This window comes from Trichomycterus rosablanca, chromosome 2 (genome assembly GCF_030014385.1).
Source record: "Trichomycterus rosablanca isolate fTriRos1 chromosome 2, fTriRos1.hap1, whole genome shotgun sequence".
NCBI lineage: Eukaryota > Metazoa > Chordata > Actinopteri > Siluriformes > Trichomycteridae > Trichomycterus > Trichomycterus rosablanca.
Genome location: NC_085989.1, coordinates 2,843,410 through 2,861,994, shown reverse-complemented (window position 1 = coordinate 2,861,994; position 18,585 = coordinate 2,843,410). Strand labels below are relative to the sequence as shown.

Genomic DNA, 18,585 nt, shown 5'->3' with positions numbered 1-18,585 from the left:
TGACCTTCAAACCCTCAGATGGCACTGCAAAACCCATGTCAGTAAACCCAGTCTGTCGCTGCATCTAGATAGATAGATTCTTTATTGATCCTTTGCAGGAGATTTCTTTGTTACAGCAGCTCACATCAGACAACAACAACTTCTTGTATACATACAACATTCACTTACAGTATAAAAACAAGCTATGAGAATAAAAATGTACAGTATGGTACTATATACATGTAAACACTTTTTATGGTGTATGCATAGCATACAAAAATTTTTATTTATTGAGGTATGAAAACATTGGTTTAATGATGCATGCATAGCATACAAAAGTAGGTATTTATTATAAATGATTAGGAATTATTTGGATTATTAGTCTGATAGCAGTTATAAGAAAAGATTTTCTGTAGCGTTCAGTCCTGCATTTAGGAGGAATCAGTCTGTGACTGAAGGTGCTCTGTCGAAACACCTCCAGGGTATGAAGTGGGTGTGAATGGTAATCTACAAATGCTGACGAGATTATTTGCACTGCACGTATTATTAAAAGCAAGAGTAATAGTGATGTATGTGATCCCTTCCAAAATGTTGGGACAGATAGAAGTTAAGACCAGGTAAAAAATGCTGTAAAAAATTTGTATACAAAAAAACCGTTCATAAAATTATTAAAAGATTCAGGGAATCTACAGAAATATGTGCATAAAGTCCATGTGCATAAACCAATCCTGAGATGGCACTGCATTAAAAAATCCACACACTTCAAAAAAAACCCAGTCAGTCGCTGCATCTGTTGTAACATTACAACATCATCTGAGATAAACAGACACAAAATGGAAACGTGTGCTGTGGTGTGACCAGTCCACCTTCTAAACAGTTTTTGGAAGTAATGGACGTTGTGTTATCTGGACCAAAGAGGAAATGGGGGTGCCACATGTGTTTACATGTGTAGCATGTGTTTACGTGGACTAGTAATCAAACTGTTGCCAGGTTGCCGCTGTTGGGCCCTTGAGCAAGGCCCTTAACCCTCAATTGCTCAGACTAGATATTGTCACACTGGATTAAGGCTTCTGCAAAATGCCGAAAATGTGTTACAAGAGCATAGCTTCATAGTAAGAGAGCGCAGGTACTAGAAAGGCTGGCCTGCAGTCCAAATCCGTCTCTTATTAAAAATATGTGGGGGTTTTCAGATTTTTCCTGCTGTCCTAATTTTTTTATTGTTCTGTGTGTATGTTTGCAGGTCCGTATGAACTCTCCCGCTCTTTCCTGGCCTTTATCAGCCCATCAGTGCAAAGTGGATGAGAAGAGGCTTCCTGCGGCATCGTTAACTCTCTCATTTTGTACGCTCTGTTCTGTAAAATACAATCTGCTGAGTTGGGATTTGCGCGGGCGCTAAATTTGGCCGGTCGCACTAAGCCAGCGTTACGCTCTCCTGAGACGATCGGGGAGAGAGAGGACGAGGTTTATTAATTCTGCGTATTGTTCGGTCGAACAAGGTAATAAAACGGCCTTAATGATATACAGTGCGTGCGAACGCTTTTTAATGTTTACAACTTGCTTTAAATGATTATGCTAATGTTTTTAAAGCAGAATGCTAATTTAGGAAACGTATTATCCACACTGACGTGGAGTGCATCGCTGAGGAAGTGCTGCACACCTCGTTACCTTCGACAGGTGTAGTTTTATTCTTGTTTACTCCATAATTCATAGTCATAGGTTCTTGCGATGCTCCTGGATGATTCTCTTTATCCTGGTCAGGAATGCACTCTGGAAAGGGGAGCCGATCACAGTGCATCATAGTCACACTTTCACACACACACACACACACACACACACCTAGAGACGAATCAGGAAAGAAAATGCATCCGGGCACAGGCCGGACAAGTGCTATCGACCTGGCCTGATGTCCGGCAGGCGCAGTTGGCTGTGTCTGAGGAAAGAAGGTCGACCGAGTTCTTCGTGACTGCTGCACATGCGACCTCTGCTGGCCGGTCGAGGCGTGTGCATGAGGTGAGAGCAGAAATAACAAAGCAGCTTACCATGTTGACTGCACTGCTGGCAGGTGAAAAGAAGTGGCTGTGACTTCATGCGTGTCGGAGAAGGTGCGAGATTGGTCGAGCAGATGCGTGCAGGCCTAAGGTCAACTCACTCAATGCCAAGTTTCAGCTGTAGAGCTGGAGAGTCCACCATTGGACCCCTGAGCAGTAAACATCCACACTTATTAACTCTATTTATTAAGAATTTCCAAAACAAATCATATCTACATAGTCACCTTCCGATGCATTTTTTTTGCTGTCAGCAAAACATGAGCACGTTTTTGAACATGAAAATCTTCTTCCCCTGAAAGCTTCTTTGAGTGTCCAAAAGGGTGTAAATCAGATCCAGACTATAAGCGTCTCTCAGTCTCTCAGTCTCTCAGACATGACCGATTACTCCTCCTACTGCACCCTCACCGCTTATAACCAAGCTTTTTGAAGATCCGTGGTACATGCTGAGCAAAAATGCACCACAAGCTGCACTTTTACACACAAAAAGATGATTAGGAAGACGTGATTCATTATCAACACCTCCGATAAGACGTGTGGGCTGGACGTGTGGATGAAAGACCTTGAGGTGAAGATCTGAATCATGGATGTGGGTGTAGGTGGGTGTTCTCGCTGTAGAACTGTGATGTTGTAGGTTACGCTCTGTGTTCTGTGCACAGATCTTTCTGTGCAACGTTTTCCTTTATAATAATAATAATAATAATCAGATGGTTGGAAACACAGCACACACAGCAGATGGCTTCTTAAGTACCGAACGATACCCTCCTCTTTTCAACCAGACAAAGAGCAGATGACTTAATGCCCCCTTAAATGTGTTCGGGATGACTGTTTATACACCCTACGTTTTTACCCCCGGCGTCCGGGACACGTGCTGTAATAGTCCGTAACTCAGCATCTGCTACCATGGAGAATCCTAAAGTCAGAAACAATGTCTTCCTTTACTCATTATTAAGTAGGGGGTGTGTTTTCCTTCCCCCAGGCTTTATTCAGATCTAAATCCTCCACCATTTAAACCCCCAAACCCACGGGATGTTCCTACACTTATGTCCATTCGGATCCTTATATAGAAAAAGAGCATCTTACCAAGAGGTAAGAATGTAGAAGGTAGAAGAATGTAAGGTCATCTGTCCGTAAGTGGAAGCTGAGGTGTACTTGGGTAACTGGTGTTTTTTAAAGGATTAATGTGGGTAACGTGTTGTTTATTTTTTACCAACAATTTCTGTGTGAATGCTTATACCAATTTTTTTTTTAAGGGCTGATGAGCGGAGATGGGGACTCGAGCCCGAGTCGCACGTAAGTCGCACACTCAGCAACTTCAGACTCGACTTGGACTCGTTTCAAATGACTTGTGGACAACAAACGTCAGCAACATTAGTTACGTGTGACAATGATATATACAGCGGGGAAAATAAGTATTGAACGCATCAACATTTTTCTCAGTAAATATATTTCTGATGGGACTATTGACATGAAATTTTCACCAGATGTTGGTAACAACCCAAGTAATCCACACATATAAAGCAGTCAAAACAAATAAGTCCAAAAATTAAGTTATGTGTAATAAAGTCACAGGGAAAAAGTATTGAACACGCTTACCGAAATGTATTTAATATTTAGTAGAAAAGCCTTTGTTGGTAATGACAGCTTCAAGACGCCTTCTGTATGGAGAGACTAGTCGCATGCATTGTTCAGGTATGATTTTGGCCCATTCTTCCACACAAACTGTCTTCAGATCATGAAGGTTCCGGGGGCCTCTTCTATGAACTCTGATTTTCAGTTCTTTTCATAGATTTTCAATTGGATTCAAGTTGGGTGATTGACTGGGCCATTCTAGCAGCTTTATTTTTTTTCTCTGAAACCACTTGAGAGTTTCCTTGGCTGTGTGTTTGGGATCATTGTCTTGCTGAAATGTCCACCCTCGTTTCATCTTTAGCATCCTGGTAGATGGCAGCAGATTCTTATCAAGAATGTCTCGGTACATTTCTCCATTCATCCTTTCTTCAATTACATGAAGTCTACCAGCACCATATGCTGAGAAACAGCCCCACACCATGATGTTCCCACCTCCAAACTTCACTGTTGGTATGGTGTTTTTGGGGTGATGTGCAGTGCCTTTTCTCCTCCAAACATGGTGTGTGCTATGACATCCAAAGAGTTCAATTTTGGTCTCATCTGACCAGACTATATTCTCCCAGTATTTTATAGGCTTGTCCAAATGTTGTGCAGAAAACTTTAAACAAGCTTTAACATGCTTTTTCTTGAGAAATGGAGTCTTGCACGGTGAGTGTGCATAAAGGCCATGGCGGTTGAGTGCATTACTTATACTTTTCTTTGAAACACCTGTACCTGCTAATTCCAGGTCTTTCTGAAGCTCTCCGCGAGTGGTCCTTGGCTCTTGGACAACTCTTCTGATTATTCTTTTGACTCCTCTGTCAGAAATCTTGCGAGGAGCACCTGGCCGTGGCCGGTTTATGGTGAAATGATGTTCTTTCCACTTCTAAATAATGGCCTTTTTGTAGGCCATCAATTAGGACTAAACCAGCTGATATTAATTTGCACTGATAGGGGCAGGATTGCTTTCTAAATACTGACAGATTTCAGCTGGTGTTTTGGCTTTCCATGCCTTTTTGCACCTCCTTTTCTTCATGTGTTCAATACTTTTTCCCTGTGTCATTTCACTTTATTACACATAACTTAATTTTTGGACTTATTTGTTTTGACTGCTTTATATGTGTGGATTACTTGGGTTGTTACCAACATCTGGTGAAAATTTCACGTCAATAGTCCCATTAGAAATACATTTACTGAGAAAAATGTTGATGTGTTCAATACTTATTTCCCCCGCTGTACATATATATGATCCAACATCATTCTGATCATGTCATTTCTGCTCTCTAATAATAATAACGCTCCGGCCATCCTAACCAGCAATGCACGCAAATATAATAAATAACAGATAATGGGAATGGAACGCTCCTACAGAATTGGCGCTAATCATGGAAAAAACACTTTCTGAACCAATTAGAGCTTCTGATTGTAATTGTTAGTAAGAAATGCTGTTATTTGCATTTATTCAGTTTGCGTCACACAGATGACGTGGTGATGAAACGCTCGATCGGCTTTCTAACGAGTTCGTGTTTTACTTCACGACCGGGAAAAGTTTGGAGGTTTTTAATTATAAGCACATTTACAAAATAACGGATTCTATTCCTAATGGGACGCACGCTTATAAATGTAATAGCATCTGGAAGAACAGAAGCTCAGGTAAGCAGCGGTTATAGATATTTTGCTGTGTTTGGGATTTTGGCTGCTGTGCTGTAATTTGCAATGAAAACAAAACGTCAGTTTAAGATTTTAACTGGTACCTAGGAAAGTAAAGACACGAAGTAAAACGGCTAAATACACTCGCTAATCTGTTGTTGTTGTTGTTTATCTGAATTTACAGATTATTTGTTTATTTCTACGCTACATTTCCAATATATGTTTTGTGTTTATTATATTGACTCGTGACTCGACTCGGACTCTAGCCTAAAGACTCGGACTCGTTTGTTGTGACTTGTGAACATCTCTGCTGATGGGTGGAGCAGAGCCCCTCATCGAGCTGAAGCCCCAGACGTCCGTCCACACCTCCACAAAAAAGAACAGACGCTCCAAGCAAATGGGAACACAAAGCCCGGCCTTTTTATGGCGATTGACGTATGCCATGTATTGTTCTCCAAGGTTCAAGAGGGCACCTTGATCACAAAAGAGCGCCCGTCTCCCGTATGACAGTGTGGATCACGGTCGGCGCTTATTACCATTTTAATCGCTCGGGTTGATTGGGATGGTGATGTTAAACCGTAGATAAAAATTGTTTCTGACGTTCGGGAGAGATGAGAGCGAACAAAATGCTTGATTCGTGACTCTCAGATGTTTAGTTTCTTACTGTTTCATATGAGGTCTGTCTGAAAACCTCGTGAGCTGTAGTTCTACAATTACTGACTGTAGTCCATTTGTTTCTCTACATGCTTTGTTAGCTCTATTAGACACTCCTACCTAGTCGGTCCACCTTGTAGATGTAAAGTCAGAGACGATCGCTCATCTATTGCTGCTGTTTGAGTCGGTCATCTTCTAGACCTTCCTCAGTGGTCACAGGACGCTGCCCACGGGGCGCTGTTGGCTGGATATATTTGGTTGGTGGACTATTGTCAGTCCAGCAGTGATAGTGAGTGCACACACTAACACACCACCACCATGTCACTGCAGTGCTAAGAATCATCCACCACCTAAATAATACCTGCTCTGTGGTGGTCCTGTGGGGGTCCTGACCATTGAAGAACAGCATGAAAGGGGGATAACAAAGCATGCAGAGAAACAGATGGACTACAGTCAGTAATTGTAGAACTACAAAGTGCTTCTATATGGTAAATGGAGCTGAGTGAACTACCTGTTCCACATGCTCAGTTAATAATTTGATTAAACATGAGGGCAGACCACAAACGTGGTCCGTCGGTCGTCAGTATGACAATGTCCGTTTTTTGTGGCAACCCGAATATTTGATAGTGTCCTGTACTTGTTAGCATAATTAGCCACGTAGCTCCTGGACGCCCTCTACTACTTCTGCTGATGGACTACATTTCCTTCCTGAAAGAAGAAACGTGCATTAGCATAATCTTCAACAACAACAACGATGCTAAGTGTCTAATAAAGCAACAGGCTACTCTAAAAAACAGCAGCTCTGGACTTTATTAGATCATTAGAGCCAAAATATACCGCCAATATTCTAGCGGTGTGTCAGCAAATTATCCAGAAAATAATCACCCCCCAGGCAAGGGCAGATAAACAGAGAGATAAAGAATAGGGTCATATTTTATTGTTCTTACTGTTTTTATCCATTATTACTGTTTTTATCACCAGCCCGTAATAACGCCCTACTGTTCTGAAGAGAGACTTTTAAGGAAGCATGTATACATTCCACCTTAAGACTTCATACGATGCTTATGAGACGTCACAGGCAACAAAAGCAAAACCAGTCAACCAGTCAACCTTTCAGTGGTGTGAGGTTCGTCTCCCAGTATCACCAGTCTCACCCACCTTCAGAGAGAACGCTGGGTACCCAGTTATCAGTCATAATGAAGAAAGGATGGAGGAGGAGAGTCATCCGTCTCTATGGAGACCAGTAAGATCCCTTCAGCAGCATAATTCATAATCTCAGAGCGTTACGTTTGTTCGGTTCTGCACGATGCTACGCTACGATACACCCACACACCCGACCTGACTAAAACACACACACACACACATACACACACACAACCTGAAACACACCCACAAAATCTTACACAGAGCCTGAAACACACACAAAACCTGACTAACACACACACAACCTTACACACACCCACAAAACCTTACACACCCAACTTTACAAACACACAAAACCTGAAACACATTCATAAGACCTTACACACCCAACCTGACTAAACACACACACACACATAAGACACACACAACCTAAAACACACTCACACCTACACACAATCGTGAAGAAACACACAACCTAAACTACACACACCCCTCCCCCTCAGCTAATCTGTGGGACACCCGGTTGGCCGGTAGCACCACCAAAATTCAAACCCACTCACACCCACACACATCCTTGAGGAAACACACATCCTAAAATACACAAACACACACACACACACACACACACAGAACCTAAACGACACACAAAACCTAAAATACACAAACACACACACACACACACAGAACCTAAAATACACAAACATAGGCCTAAAAAAACACACACACAGAACCTAAAACACACACACACAATCACACCAACACACAACCCTGGAGAAACACACAACACACACAATACACAAAACACACAATACACACTTGCCTGAAAACACACACACACAACCTGAAATACACACACAAACACTGGCCTGAAAAAAGAACGTACACAGAGAACCTAAAACACACACTCACACCCAAGGACGGATTAAGGATAGTCTGGGCCCCTGGGCAACTCTTTGAAACCAAAAACATAAATAAATTAATGCATTAAACAACCTGTCAATAACTAACCCTAACACAAGAATCTATTTTATATAAGTTTCTTTCTACTCTTCTTTCTTGCAGTCATCCACTAATTCATCAAAATTAAGCTGTCTGACCAAATCTGATTCAATGGCCAGAAGTGACAGTGAGTTCAGGCGGTTTTGGCGCATCCTAATCCTGAATGAAATATGAAATATGGTAGCTTGCCTGGCAATTTGTAGGTCCCTAGAAAGTCAAGGAGCCATGGTAAACGACTTCTATGGAAGTCAAGGGCCCCATAGCAGGGGCCCTCGTGATCAAGGGCCCTCTAATGGTATGCCCTGCTCTTCTCTAGGGCCCCCTGGTAGGGGCTCTCATAACCAGGGCCCTCTAAAAATATGCCCCCCTCTTTCCTAGGACCCCTAATAGCCAGAAGTCGAAGTCAGAGCAGTGCCACAACGCCTCATCCATTTTCATAAGGGGCCCAAAAGCATGGCTAGGGCCCAAAAGCATGGCTAGGGCCCCCAAAAGCATGGCTAGGAGCCCCAAAAGCATGGCTAGGGGCCCCAAGAGGCCCTGGGGTCAAAGTCCCGAAGTCAGAGGATCCTTAAAATGGAGGGCCCTCGGAAATAAAAATATATTGTATCATAAATGTTGATAGGCATCGCAAAATGTTTTGGGCCAGGGCCAGGGCCAGGGCCAGGGCCAGGGCCAGGGCCAGGGCCAGGGCCCCCCCCCCCCCCCCCCGGGGCCCCCTGACCACAAGGGCCCCTGGGCGCTGGCCCCACTGGCCCGGTCAGTAATCCAGCCATGCTCACACCCACACACAACCTCTCACACACAACGTGAACTGATCACATGAACAATAGGATGAAGCATCAACTGAGGAAAAATCTTCTAGAGAGATGAAGCTTCATTCTTCTAGTACAGTTCAGTGGTTTCATCTTTACCTGTAACTTCAAACTGGTTCATTTAATCATTCATTTATTTTTACTATCCACTTTGTTTTGGTCAGGGTTGTGGTGGAGCCGGTGCCACCCAGCAGGAATACACCCTGGATATGTGCCAGTCAATCACATGGCATCATTCATAAAAGCAGTCTCAAAGCTGGGATGAGATCCTGGTACCTATAGGAACACCACACAGACGTGGGAAAACATGCAAAACTCCTCACAGACAGTGACTGGAGGTACCAGTTTCTGTGCAGCACCCAGCCTGTGCCTTAAAGTCTACCAGCCTTAAATTCGTTATCCGTTATTTAAACCTCATTTCTCAGACTCAGTGCTGGCCAGACTGCACGTGTGTAGACATGCCAGTGTGTGCGTTGTAAATTTGCATCTCACACTCACACACACACACACACCCTCCCCCCTCGACACAAAGCTCTGTCCCTCTCAGGGGAGGTGGTGTCGCTGTAGCAGTACATGGCTGTAGGGTTTCGCCGCCTCGTGACCTTCACACAGACGACCACGATGGCCTGACCCACACAGACCGTCCCGAGTGTTAAATTACCAACAATCACAAATATAAATGCCTCCTGTATTGTGTGTGTGTGCCCAAGCATGGTCAGCTTCAAACAGCCACATTAGCATTACAATTCCATTATGCAAATGAGAGCGTTATGCAGTCGAGCTCACACGTCACTGGAAACCCAGAGAAACCTGCCGTGTCTCACCAACAATAAAAAATAACAACAAAACGTAGGACAAGCCAGTCATCGTCTGGGCTTTTTTTTTTCCCCAATCAGGCATATTGATCATGAAACACATAGACGTCTGTCATGTAAACTGACCGCTCTATCCATCCATCCATCCATCTATCTATCCATCCATCTATCTATCTATCCATCCAACCGTCCATCTATCTATCCATCCATCCATCCATCCAACCGTCTATCTATCTATCTATCCATCCATCTATCCATCCATCCAACCATCCATACATCTATCCATCCAACCATCCATCCATCTATCTATCTATCTATCCATCCAACCATCCATCTATCCATCCAACCATCCATCTATCCATCCAACCATCCATCTATCTATCCAACCATCCATCCATCTAACCATCCATCCATCTATCTATCCATCCATCCATCCATCCATTCATCTATCTATCCATCTATCTATCCATCCATCTATCCATCCAATTAACAGTCTCTCAGACATGACCAATTACTACTCCTCCCACCCCACTGTTTCCAACCAAAATATAAGTGTGGAAACTTTTTGAAGATCCCTCGTATCTGTCTGTCTAACTATCCATTCATCCATCCATCCATCTATCTATAGGGGGCTACGGTATTAGTATTTATATAAATAATAAAAAATAGAAGCACTAGGATGGATTGGCCCCGGCATACCATACGCCCAGTGTTTCTTGGTGAAGTCCGACCCGCAAAATGAATATATGTGCACCATTTATTAACAAAACATTCAGGACTTTCTTTATATTTGCACACGTGCTGGTTGTGATTTCCTTGCTTTAATGCTACACCACAATAAGGTCACGTTTTACAGATTTATTTATTCAATAAAACACAGACAAAAAGAAATACTAATAAATTACACACAAATCAATCCCATTTTGTAACTGATAGAAAACCTGGACCTTTAGAAGCGCCGCAAATATTCATAAGATATAAAAATGCAAAAAAACAAACAAACAGAAAGAGTGAAAATCTGTAGAAAGCTGAAAATCTTGAATCTTGAGTTTTATAAAAGACGTGAATATTGAATATGGACATATGTACAGTCTGTTAACGGCACGCGTCACTACAAGGGAGGATCGTCTCCGTGGATGGCTTTATATTTGGCCATTTCTTCAGGAAAGACTTTCCCCAGCTCAGTGATGAGGAGACTTTTAAACTTCTGCAAAAAAAGAGAAACAAAAGCAATAGAATTCAGTCCCACTGGGTTTAACTCACTGCACGTGTTCTAAAGATCATGTTCTAATGTTAACTTACCGTCATGGTGTCAATCTTGCCCTTCACCTGTTCATTTTTAGCCAAAGCTCGCTCCAGGCATTCTTTTGTGTAAAGCTGAGGGTTGTGACCCTGATCGATGTATCTGTAATGTGATAATAATAATAATAATAATGCGAATCATCGATGCTATTGTACCACTAGAACCTTCATGTGTTCCTCATGCAAGCATGAATATCATAAATATTAGTAAAACATATTTAGCTCGTGTCAGACCACTCACTCAAACGCGTCCAAAGGAACGTGGATGTCATTGAGCTGCTGCCGACATTTTTCTATATCCTGCAGTCCTGTGATCATCAGATTCCTGTAAAAAAAAAAAAGCACCAGGTTATTTTTAGACAGTGAACCTTCAATGCAGCCCATCACACTGACGAGAACTGATTTGTGAATGTTTAATGCTCATGACCTTATGGTATATTAGATCACTGGGTCTTAAGCTGAGTCATGGGTCAGTAGCAGTAGTCTTGGTACTAAAAGTAGCAACTGGTATAAGTAAGACTAATAGTAATAGAAGTACAGTATAATTAGTGGTACCATTGGCGGAGGTAGAGGTATTAGTAAAAGAACTTGCTATTTTTGTAGCAGTAATCATAGTAAATGAAGCACTAATAGTAGCAGAACTAGAACTGTAATTAGTATTACTAGCACCAGCATTAATTTCAGTATTAGGGGTAGCAATATTAGCCGAAGCCAGTACTAGTAGCAGTACTAGTAATGATAGCAGCAGTATTAGTAGTAATAGAAGAAGCATCATTATTATAAATAGTGATGATATTAGTGGAAATATCAGAGGTAGCAGTAGGTACAGCTGTGTTAGTAGCCGTACATGAAGTAACAGTACTGGTAGGAACATTATTAACAGATCTAAATGACTCCATGCTTGTTAATTAATGTAATAATGATTTAGAATATTAATGCACAAAACTGAATATAATCAGTTTTTACAGTTTATAATCGTTTCATTCGGAATGTAATCAGTATTGACGCACAATATTAATGTTTTATATAAAATGTATTCAGTAATGATGCAGATTAATAATGTTTTATACTAAATGTAATCAGTAATGATGCAAATTAAAGTTTTATACTAACTGCAATCAATAATTACACATTATTAATGTTTTATACTGAATGTTTTCAGTATTGACGCAGATCAATAATGTTTTATACTGAATGTAATCAGTAATTATGTCGATTAATAATGTTTTATCCTAAATGTAATCAGTAATTACATATTATTAATGTTTTATACTGACTGGAATCAGTATTGATGCACTTTATTAATGTTTTATATTAAGTTTAGTCAGTACTGATGTAGATTAATGATGTTTTATACTGAATGAAATCAGTAATGATGCACATTATAGTTTTATATTAAATGCAATCAGTAATTACAGATTATTCTTTTATACTGAACGTTATCCATAATAATGCAGATTATTCATGCTTAATACTGCATATCAGTAATCAGTATTTACACATTATTTATTATTTACACAAGTTTCAAACAGAATGTAATCACAATTGATGCACATTATTAATGTTTTGTACTGATTGTAGTCAGTAATGATGTAAATTAATGTTTTATACTGAATGTACTCAGCAACAATGCAAATTATAGTTTTATACTAAATGTATTCAGTAATGTTGCAGATTATTAAAGCTTAATACTGAATATAATCAATTTTTACAGATTATAATCGTTTCATTCTGAATGTAATCAGTATTGATGTACTTTATTAATGTTCTATAGAAAATGTAGTCTGTAATGATGTAGATTAATAATGTTTTATACTGAATGTAATCCGTAATGACGCAAATTATAGTTTTACATTAAAAATATATCATTACTAATTGCATTCAATGTTTTATACTGAAAGTGATCAGTAATAATGTAAATTAATAATGTTTTATACTACAGCCTGTCAATAATGATGCAAATGATTGTTTTATACTGAATATTATCAGTAATTATGCACGAAAGTATTATATTAAAAGTAACCAGTAATTACAGATTAATATTGCTTTACACTTTATAATGTAATTAGTTATGATGTAGATTAATAATGTTTTATACTACAGGCTATCAGTAATGATGCAAATTATTGTTTTCTATCGCATGCAATCAGTAATTATGCATATTAATAATGTTTTATATTGATTATAACAGGTAATTGCAGATTAATGTTTTATATTTAATGTAATTTAGCTTTATGATTGATTCTTACAGTTTCTGGTTGAGTCCAGTCTGGCTGCTCGGTTGGAAATCGCTGACGATGATTCCCAGCTGGCGAATATTTTCGACAAATTTCTCCAGATGTTCTTCCAGATTATCAAACTTCTCAGCCATGATGATAAAACACAGAACTACATCTGAACCATAAACTCAATTTAATCTTAATACGACCCAACTTCATACACACAGCCTGGCTTGAGGTAGCATTCGGCTAACCAGAACACGCATACACACTTTCCGGCAGTGCCTCATGCTCACTAAATAGTGCACTAGTTAGGGGTACTTAGGACTTACAAGCAAATATTGGAATATATAGGATAACCAGTAAACTTTTAAAACCTGTGAGTGTTTCACAGTAGGGCTGTATCCGAATAGCAGAACGTAGGCTGTATTTATAGCCGATAACAATCAATAAAATGTTTAGTGTATAGGGAGCTAGATAGCATTTCGGACACAGCCTTTATGTGTTGCCCTGGCGACAGTGGATAATTACCGTAAAGTGTTTTTAAGTGCTGCAAAATGTGTCTTTTTGCTTTCTCACACACAACACTGGACTCATTGCACTGAAGTAAATTTCTTATTGTAATTTATTTTATTTATTTACCTTTAATTATTATTAGCTATTTTTAATTACCAAAATGTGCTTTTACAATTTATATTTCACCTAGAGCTCAATAAAAAATAAATAAAATGGCAAAGTAAAAACAAACAAGAACAATAGGGCAGTTGTAGCCTAGCTGGTAAGGTACTGGACTAGTAATCAAAAGGTTGCTGCTGTTGGGCCCTTGAGCAAGGCCCTTAACCCTCAACTGCTCAGACTGGATACTGTCATAGCACAATAAGTTGCTTTGGATAAAGGGTCACTATTGCAAAACACCAATGTGACGATCCACAACACAAACGTGCACATTTCCAATTTCGTGGCAACAATTCGGTGAAGTCATGGTGTGTACCAGTATGGCTGTGTCCATGCGCACAAAGCCAAGTCCATAAAGACATAGTGTGACCGTTTTGGTTGTTCTTATTGTTGTGGAACTCCAGCATTTTCTGCACAAAGTCCTCAACCCTAGTGAACACCTCTGAGAGTGATTTGAACTTTGATAGTGTAGCATTAGTGTCCACTCTTACAAATAGTCTTTCGATTAAATGAGCACATTTTCCCACAGGCACGCTCTAAAACCTTGTGGAAAGACAGACAGATAGATACTTTATTTATCCCGAGGGAAAGTAGTAGTAGCAGTAGTGTATTAATTCTTATAAACATTCATTCATTTTCTTATCTGCCTATCCCAGCTTTTCAATGGGCGCAAGGCACACAGTAACACCCTGGACAGGACACCAGTCCATCATAGCACAGACACACATACACACACACACACACATAGGGCAATTCAGTGTCTCCAATTAACTTGACTGCATGTTTTTGGACTGTGGGAAAAAAACGGAGCTCCCTGAGAAAACCCACGCAGACACGGGGAGAACATGCCCCCCCTGGGGATCGAACCCAGGACCTTCTTGCTGTAAGGCGACAGTGCTACCCACTTAGCCACTGTGCCGCCCTTCTTATAAACAATATACAGATATATAAGTCCAAATATAGAAATCAAGATATTGTTGCAGTTAGAAATATATATATACAGTATTTCTAACTGCAACAATATCTTGATTGAATGGGTATATTTATAGACAATATGACCAACAATATACATTGTATAATGTACATTGTTATATATATATATATATACAGTGTATCACAAAAGTGAGTACACCCCTCACATTTCTGCAAATATTTTATTATATCTTTTCATGGGACAACACTATAGAAATAAAACTTGGATATAACTTAGAGTAGTCAGTGTACAGCTTGTATAGCAGTGTAGATTTACTGTCTTCTGAAAATAACTCAACACACAGCCATTAATGTCTAAATGGCTGGCAACATAAGTGAGTACACCCCACAGTGAACATGTCCAAATTGTGCCCAAAGTGTCATTATTTTGTGTGACCACCATTATTATCCAGCACTGCCTTAACCCTCCTGGGCATGGAATTCACCAGAGCTGCACAGGTTGCTACTGGAATCCTCTTCCACTCCTCCATGATGACATCACGGAGCTGGTGGATGTTAGACACCTTGAACTCCTCCACCTTCCACTTGAGGATGCGCCACAGGTGCTCAATTGGGTTTAGTCCATCACCTTTACCTTCAGCTTCCTCAGCAAGGCAGTTGTCATCTTGGAGGTTGTGTTTGGGGTCGTTATCCTGTTGGAAAACTGCCATGAGGCCCAGTTTTCGAAGGGAGGGGATCATGCTCTGTTTCAGAATGTCACAGTACATGTTGGAATTCATGTTTCCCTCAATGAACTGCAGCTCCCCAGTGCCAGCAACACTCATGCAGCCCAAGACCATGATGCTACCACCACCATGCTTGACTGTAGGCAAGATACAGTTGTCTTGGTACTTCTCACCAGGGCGCCGCCACACATGCTGGACACCATCTGAGCCAAACAAGTTTATCTTGGTCTCGTCAGACCACAGGGCATTCCAGTAATCCATGTTCTTGGACTGCTTGTCTTCAGCAAACTGTTTGCGGGCTTTCTTGTGCGTCAGCTTCCTTCTGGGATGACGACCATGCAGACCGAGTTGATGCAGTGTGCGGCGTATGGTCTGAGCACTGACAGGCTGACCTCCCACGTCTTCAACCTCTGCAGCAATGCTTGCAGCACTCATGTGTCTATTTTTTAAAGCCAACCTCTGGATATGACGCCGAACACGTGGACTCAACTTCTTTGGTCGACCCTGGCGAAGCCTGTTCCGAGTGGAACCTGTCCTGGAAAACCGCTGTATGACCTTGGCCACCATGCTGTAGCTCAGTTTCAGGGTGTTAGCAATCTTCTTATAGCCCAGGCCATCTTTGTGGAGAGCAACAATTCTATTTCTCACATCCTCAGAGAGTTCTTTGCCATGAGGTGCCATGGTGAATATCCAGTGGCCAGTATGAGAGAATTGTACCCAAAACACCAAATTTAACAGCCCTGCTCCCCATTTACACCTGGGACCTTGACACATGACACCAGGGAGGGACAACGACACATTTGGGCACAATTTGGACATGTTCACTGTGGGGTGTACTTACTTATGTTGCCAGCTATTTAGACATTAATGGCTGTGTGTTGAGTTATTTTCAGAAGACAGTAAATCTACACTGCAATACAAGCTGTACACTGACTACTCTAAGTTATATTCAAGTTTCATGTCTATAGTGTTGTCCCATGAAAAGATATAATGAAATATTTGCAGAAATGTGAGGGGTGTACTCACTTTTGTGATACACTGTATATACATATATATATATATATATATATATATATATATATATACATATATATATATATATATATATATATATATATATATATACAGTTGTGTTCAAAATAATAGCAGTCCAACATCACTAACCAGATCAATCACTGTTTTTGGTAGAAATTATATTTATACATGGCAAAAAACTTACTAGTAGGTGTAGTAGAGTAATAAAAAACCAACAGACCCAACCATCATGACATGCATGCTGCTGATTCTGTGTAATTGAATAAGTAACTAAAAGGGGCGTGTTCAAAATAATAGCAGTGTAAAGTTCAATTAGTGAGGTCATTCATTCTGTGAAAAAATGGGTGTCAAACAGGTGGCCCTTATTAAAGTATAAAAGCAGCAGATGTTGTACATGCTGGTTATGGTGCATTTCTCTCTAAAAAACAGAGTGAAATGGGTCGTTCCAGACATTGTTCAGAAGAACAGCGTACTTTGATTAAAAAGTCGATTGGAGAGGGAAAAACATAAAAAAGTGCAGAAAATTATAGGCTGCTCAGCTAAAATGATTTTAAATGCTTTAAAATGGCAACCAAAACCAGAAAGATGTGGAAGAAAATGGAAAACTACCATTCAGATGGATTGAAGAATAGCCAAAATGGCAAAGACTCAGCCAATGATCAGCTCCAGGGAGATCAAAGAAGGTCTAAAGTTACCTAAGAGTACTGTGACGGTTAGAAGATGCCTGTGTGAAGCCAAGCTATCGGCAAGAAGCCCCCGCAAAGTCCCATTGTTGCAAAAATGACATGTGCTGAAGAGGTTACAATTTGCCAAAGAACACATTCACTGGCCTAAAGAGAAATGGCGCAACATTTTGTGGACTGATGAAAGCAAGATTGTTCTTTTTGGGTCTAGTGGCCGCAGACAGTTTGTCAGACGACCCCCGAACACTGAATTCAAGCCACAGTACACTGTGAAGACAGTGAAGCATGGTGGCTCAAGCATCGTGATATGGGGATGTTTCTCATACTATGGTGTCAGGCCTATTTATCGCATACCAGGGATCATGGATCAGTTTGAATACATCCAAATACTAGAAGAGGTCATGTTGCCTCATGCCAAAGAGGAAATGCCCTTGAAATGGATGTTTCAACAAGACAATGACCCCAAACACACCAGTAAGCGTGCCACATCTTGGTTTCAGACCAACAAGATTAATGTTATGGACTGGCCAGCCCAATCTCCGGACCTTAAACCAATAGAAAACTTGTGGGGTGACAACAAAAATGCTGTGTCTGAGGCAAAACCAAGAAATGCAGAGGAATTGTGGAATGTGGTCCAATCGTCCTGGGCTGGAATACCTGTTCACAGGTGCCAGAAGTTGGTTGACTCCATGAAACAGATGTGAAGCAATTCTCAGAAACAGTGGTTATACAACTGATTATTAGTTTAGTGGTTTACAGGAAAGCTAAATATTGAAGCATTTTTCAGTTTAAACAGTAAATGTTTGAGTTTGTAAAGAAAAATGCAGACACTGCTATTCTTTTGAACAGCCTAATATTCCCTTTTCTTCACTTTCTGTAAAGTAATAACACATTTGATCAATTTTAATTCATGTTTTGATTTGGAAAAGAATTTGCAGTGTTGTCAATGCATTTGTGTGTATGAAAATAAAAGCTATTATAAGAATTCTGAGCTTTATTCACTTTTTTAAACACACTGCTATTATTTTGAACACAACTGTATATATATAATATCAGATATAGGTATGAATGAGAATAATGAGTGATAATATACAGAAAGTGATAAGTTATAACTGATATATACATGTAGGTAATACAAGAACTAAAATATCAAGGGGGAATATGTAGGTTTGGAAATGGTGGCACAAATGACATTTAAATGACATGACAGCTCTGCTCGGAAGAGTGGAGCCTGTTATAGCCTTATAGAGGAGGCCAACATCTTTTGGAAAGGGGCGTTTGAACAAGCTTATAATCATGCGTCCA

At 40.4% G+C, this 18,585-nt stretch overlaps 1 protein-coding gene across 1 annotated transcript; it reads right to left on the bottom strand.

The window, feature by feature from the left end:
• Positions 1-10,551: 10,551 nt before the first annotated feature.
• Positions 10,552-13,494, bottom strand: med10 (mediator complex subunit 10). The gene is made up of 4 exons (XM_062989580.1): positions 13,260-13,494; positions 11,252-11,335; positions 11,011-11,113; positions 10,552-10,915 (listed from the first exon to the last, which is right to left on the bottom strand). Exons 1-4 carry the CDS (start codon positions 13,379-13,381, stop codon positions 10,820-10,822), a joined length of 405 nt encoding a protein of 134 aa, XP_062845650.1. The 5' UTR covers positions 13,382-13,494; the 3' UTR covers positions 10,552-10,819.
• Positions 13,495-18,585: the final 5,091 nt, after the last annotated feature.

Excerpts from the sequence above, each read along its gene's own strand:
- med10 (XM_062989580.1), bottom strand. The coding sequence starts at position 13,381 with ATGGCTGAGAAGTTTGATAATCTGGAAGAACATCTGGAGAAATTTGTC. Across the intron at positions 11,114-11,251 it reads GTTCCTTTGGACGCGTTTGA|ATACATCGATCAGGGTCACA; the intron begins GTGAGTGGTCTG and ends ATCACATTACAG. Across the intron at positions 10,916-11,010 it reads GCAAGATTGACACCATGACG|AAGTTTAAAAGTCTCCTCAT; the intron begins GTAAGTTAACAT and ends CTTTTTTTGCAG.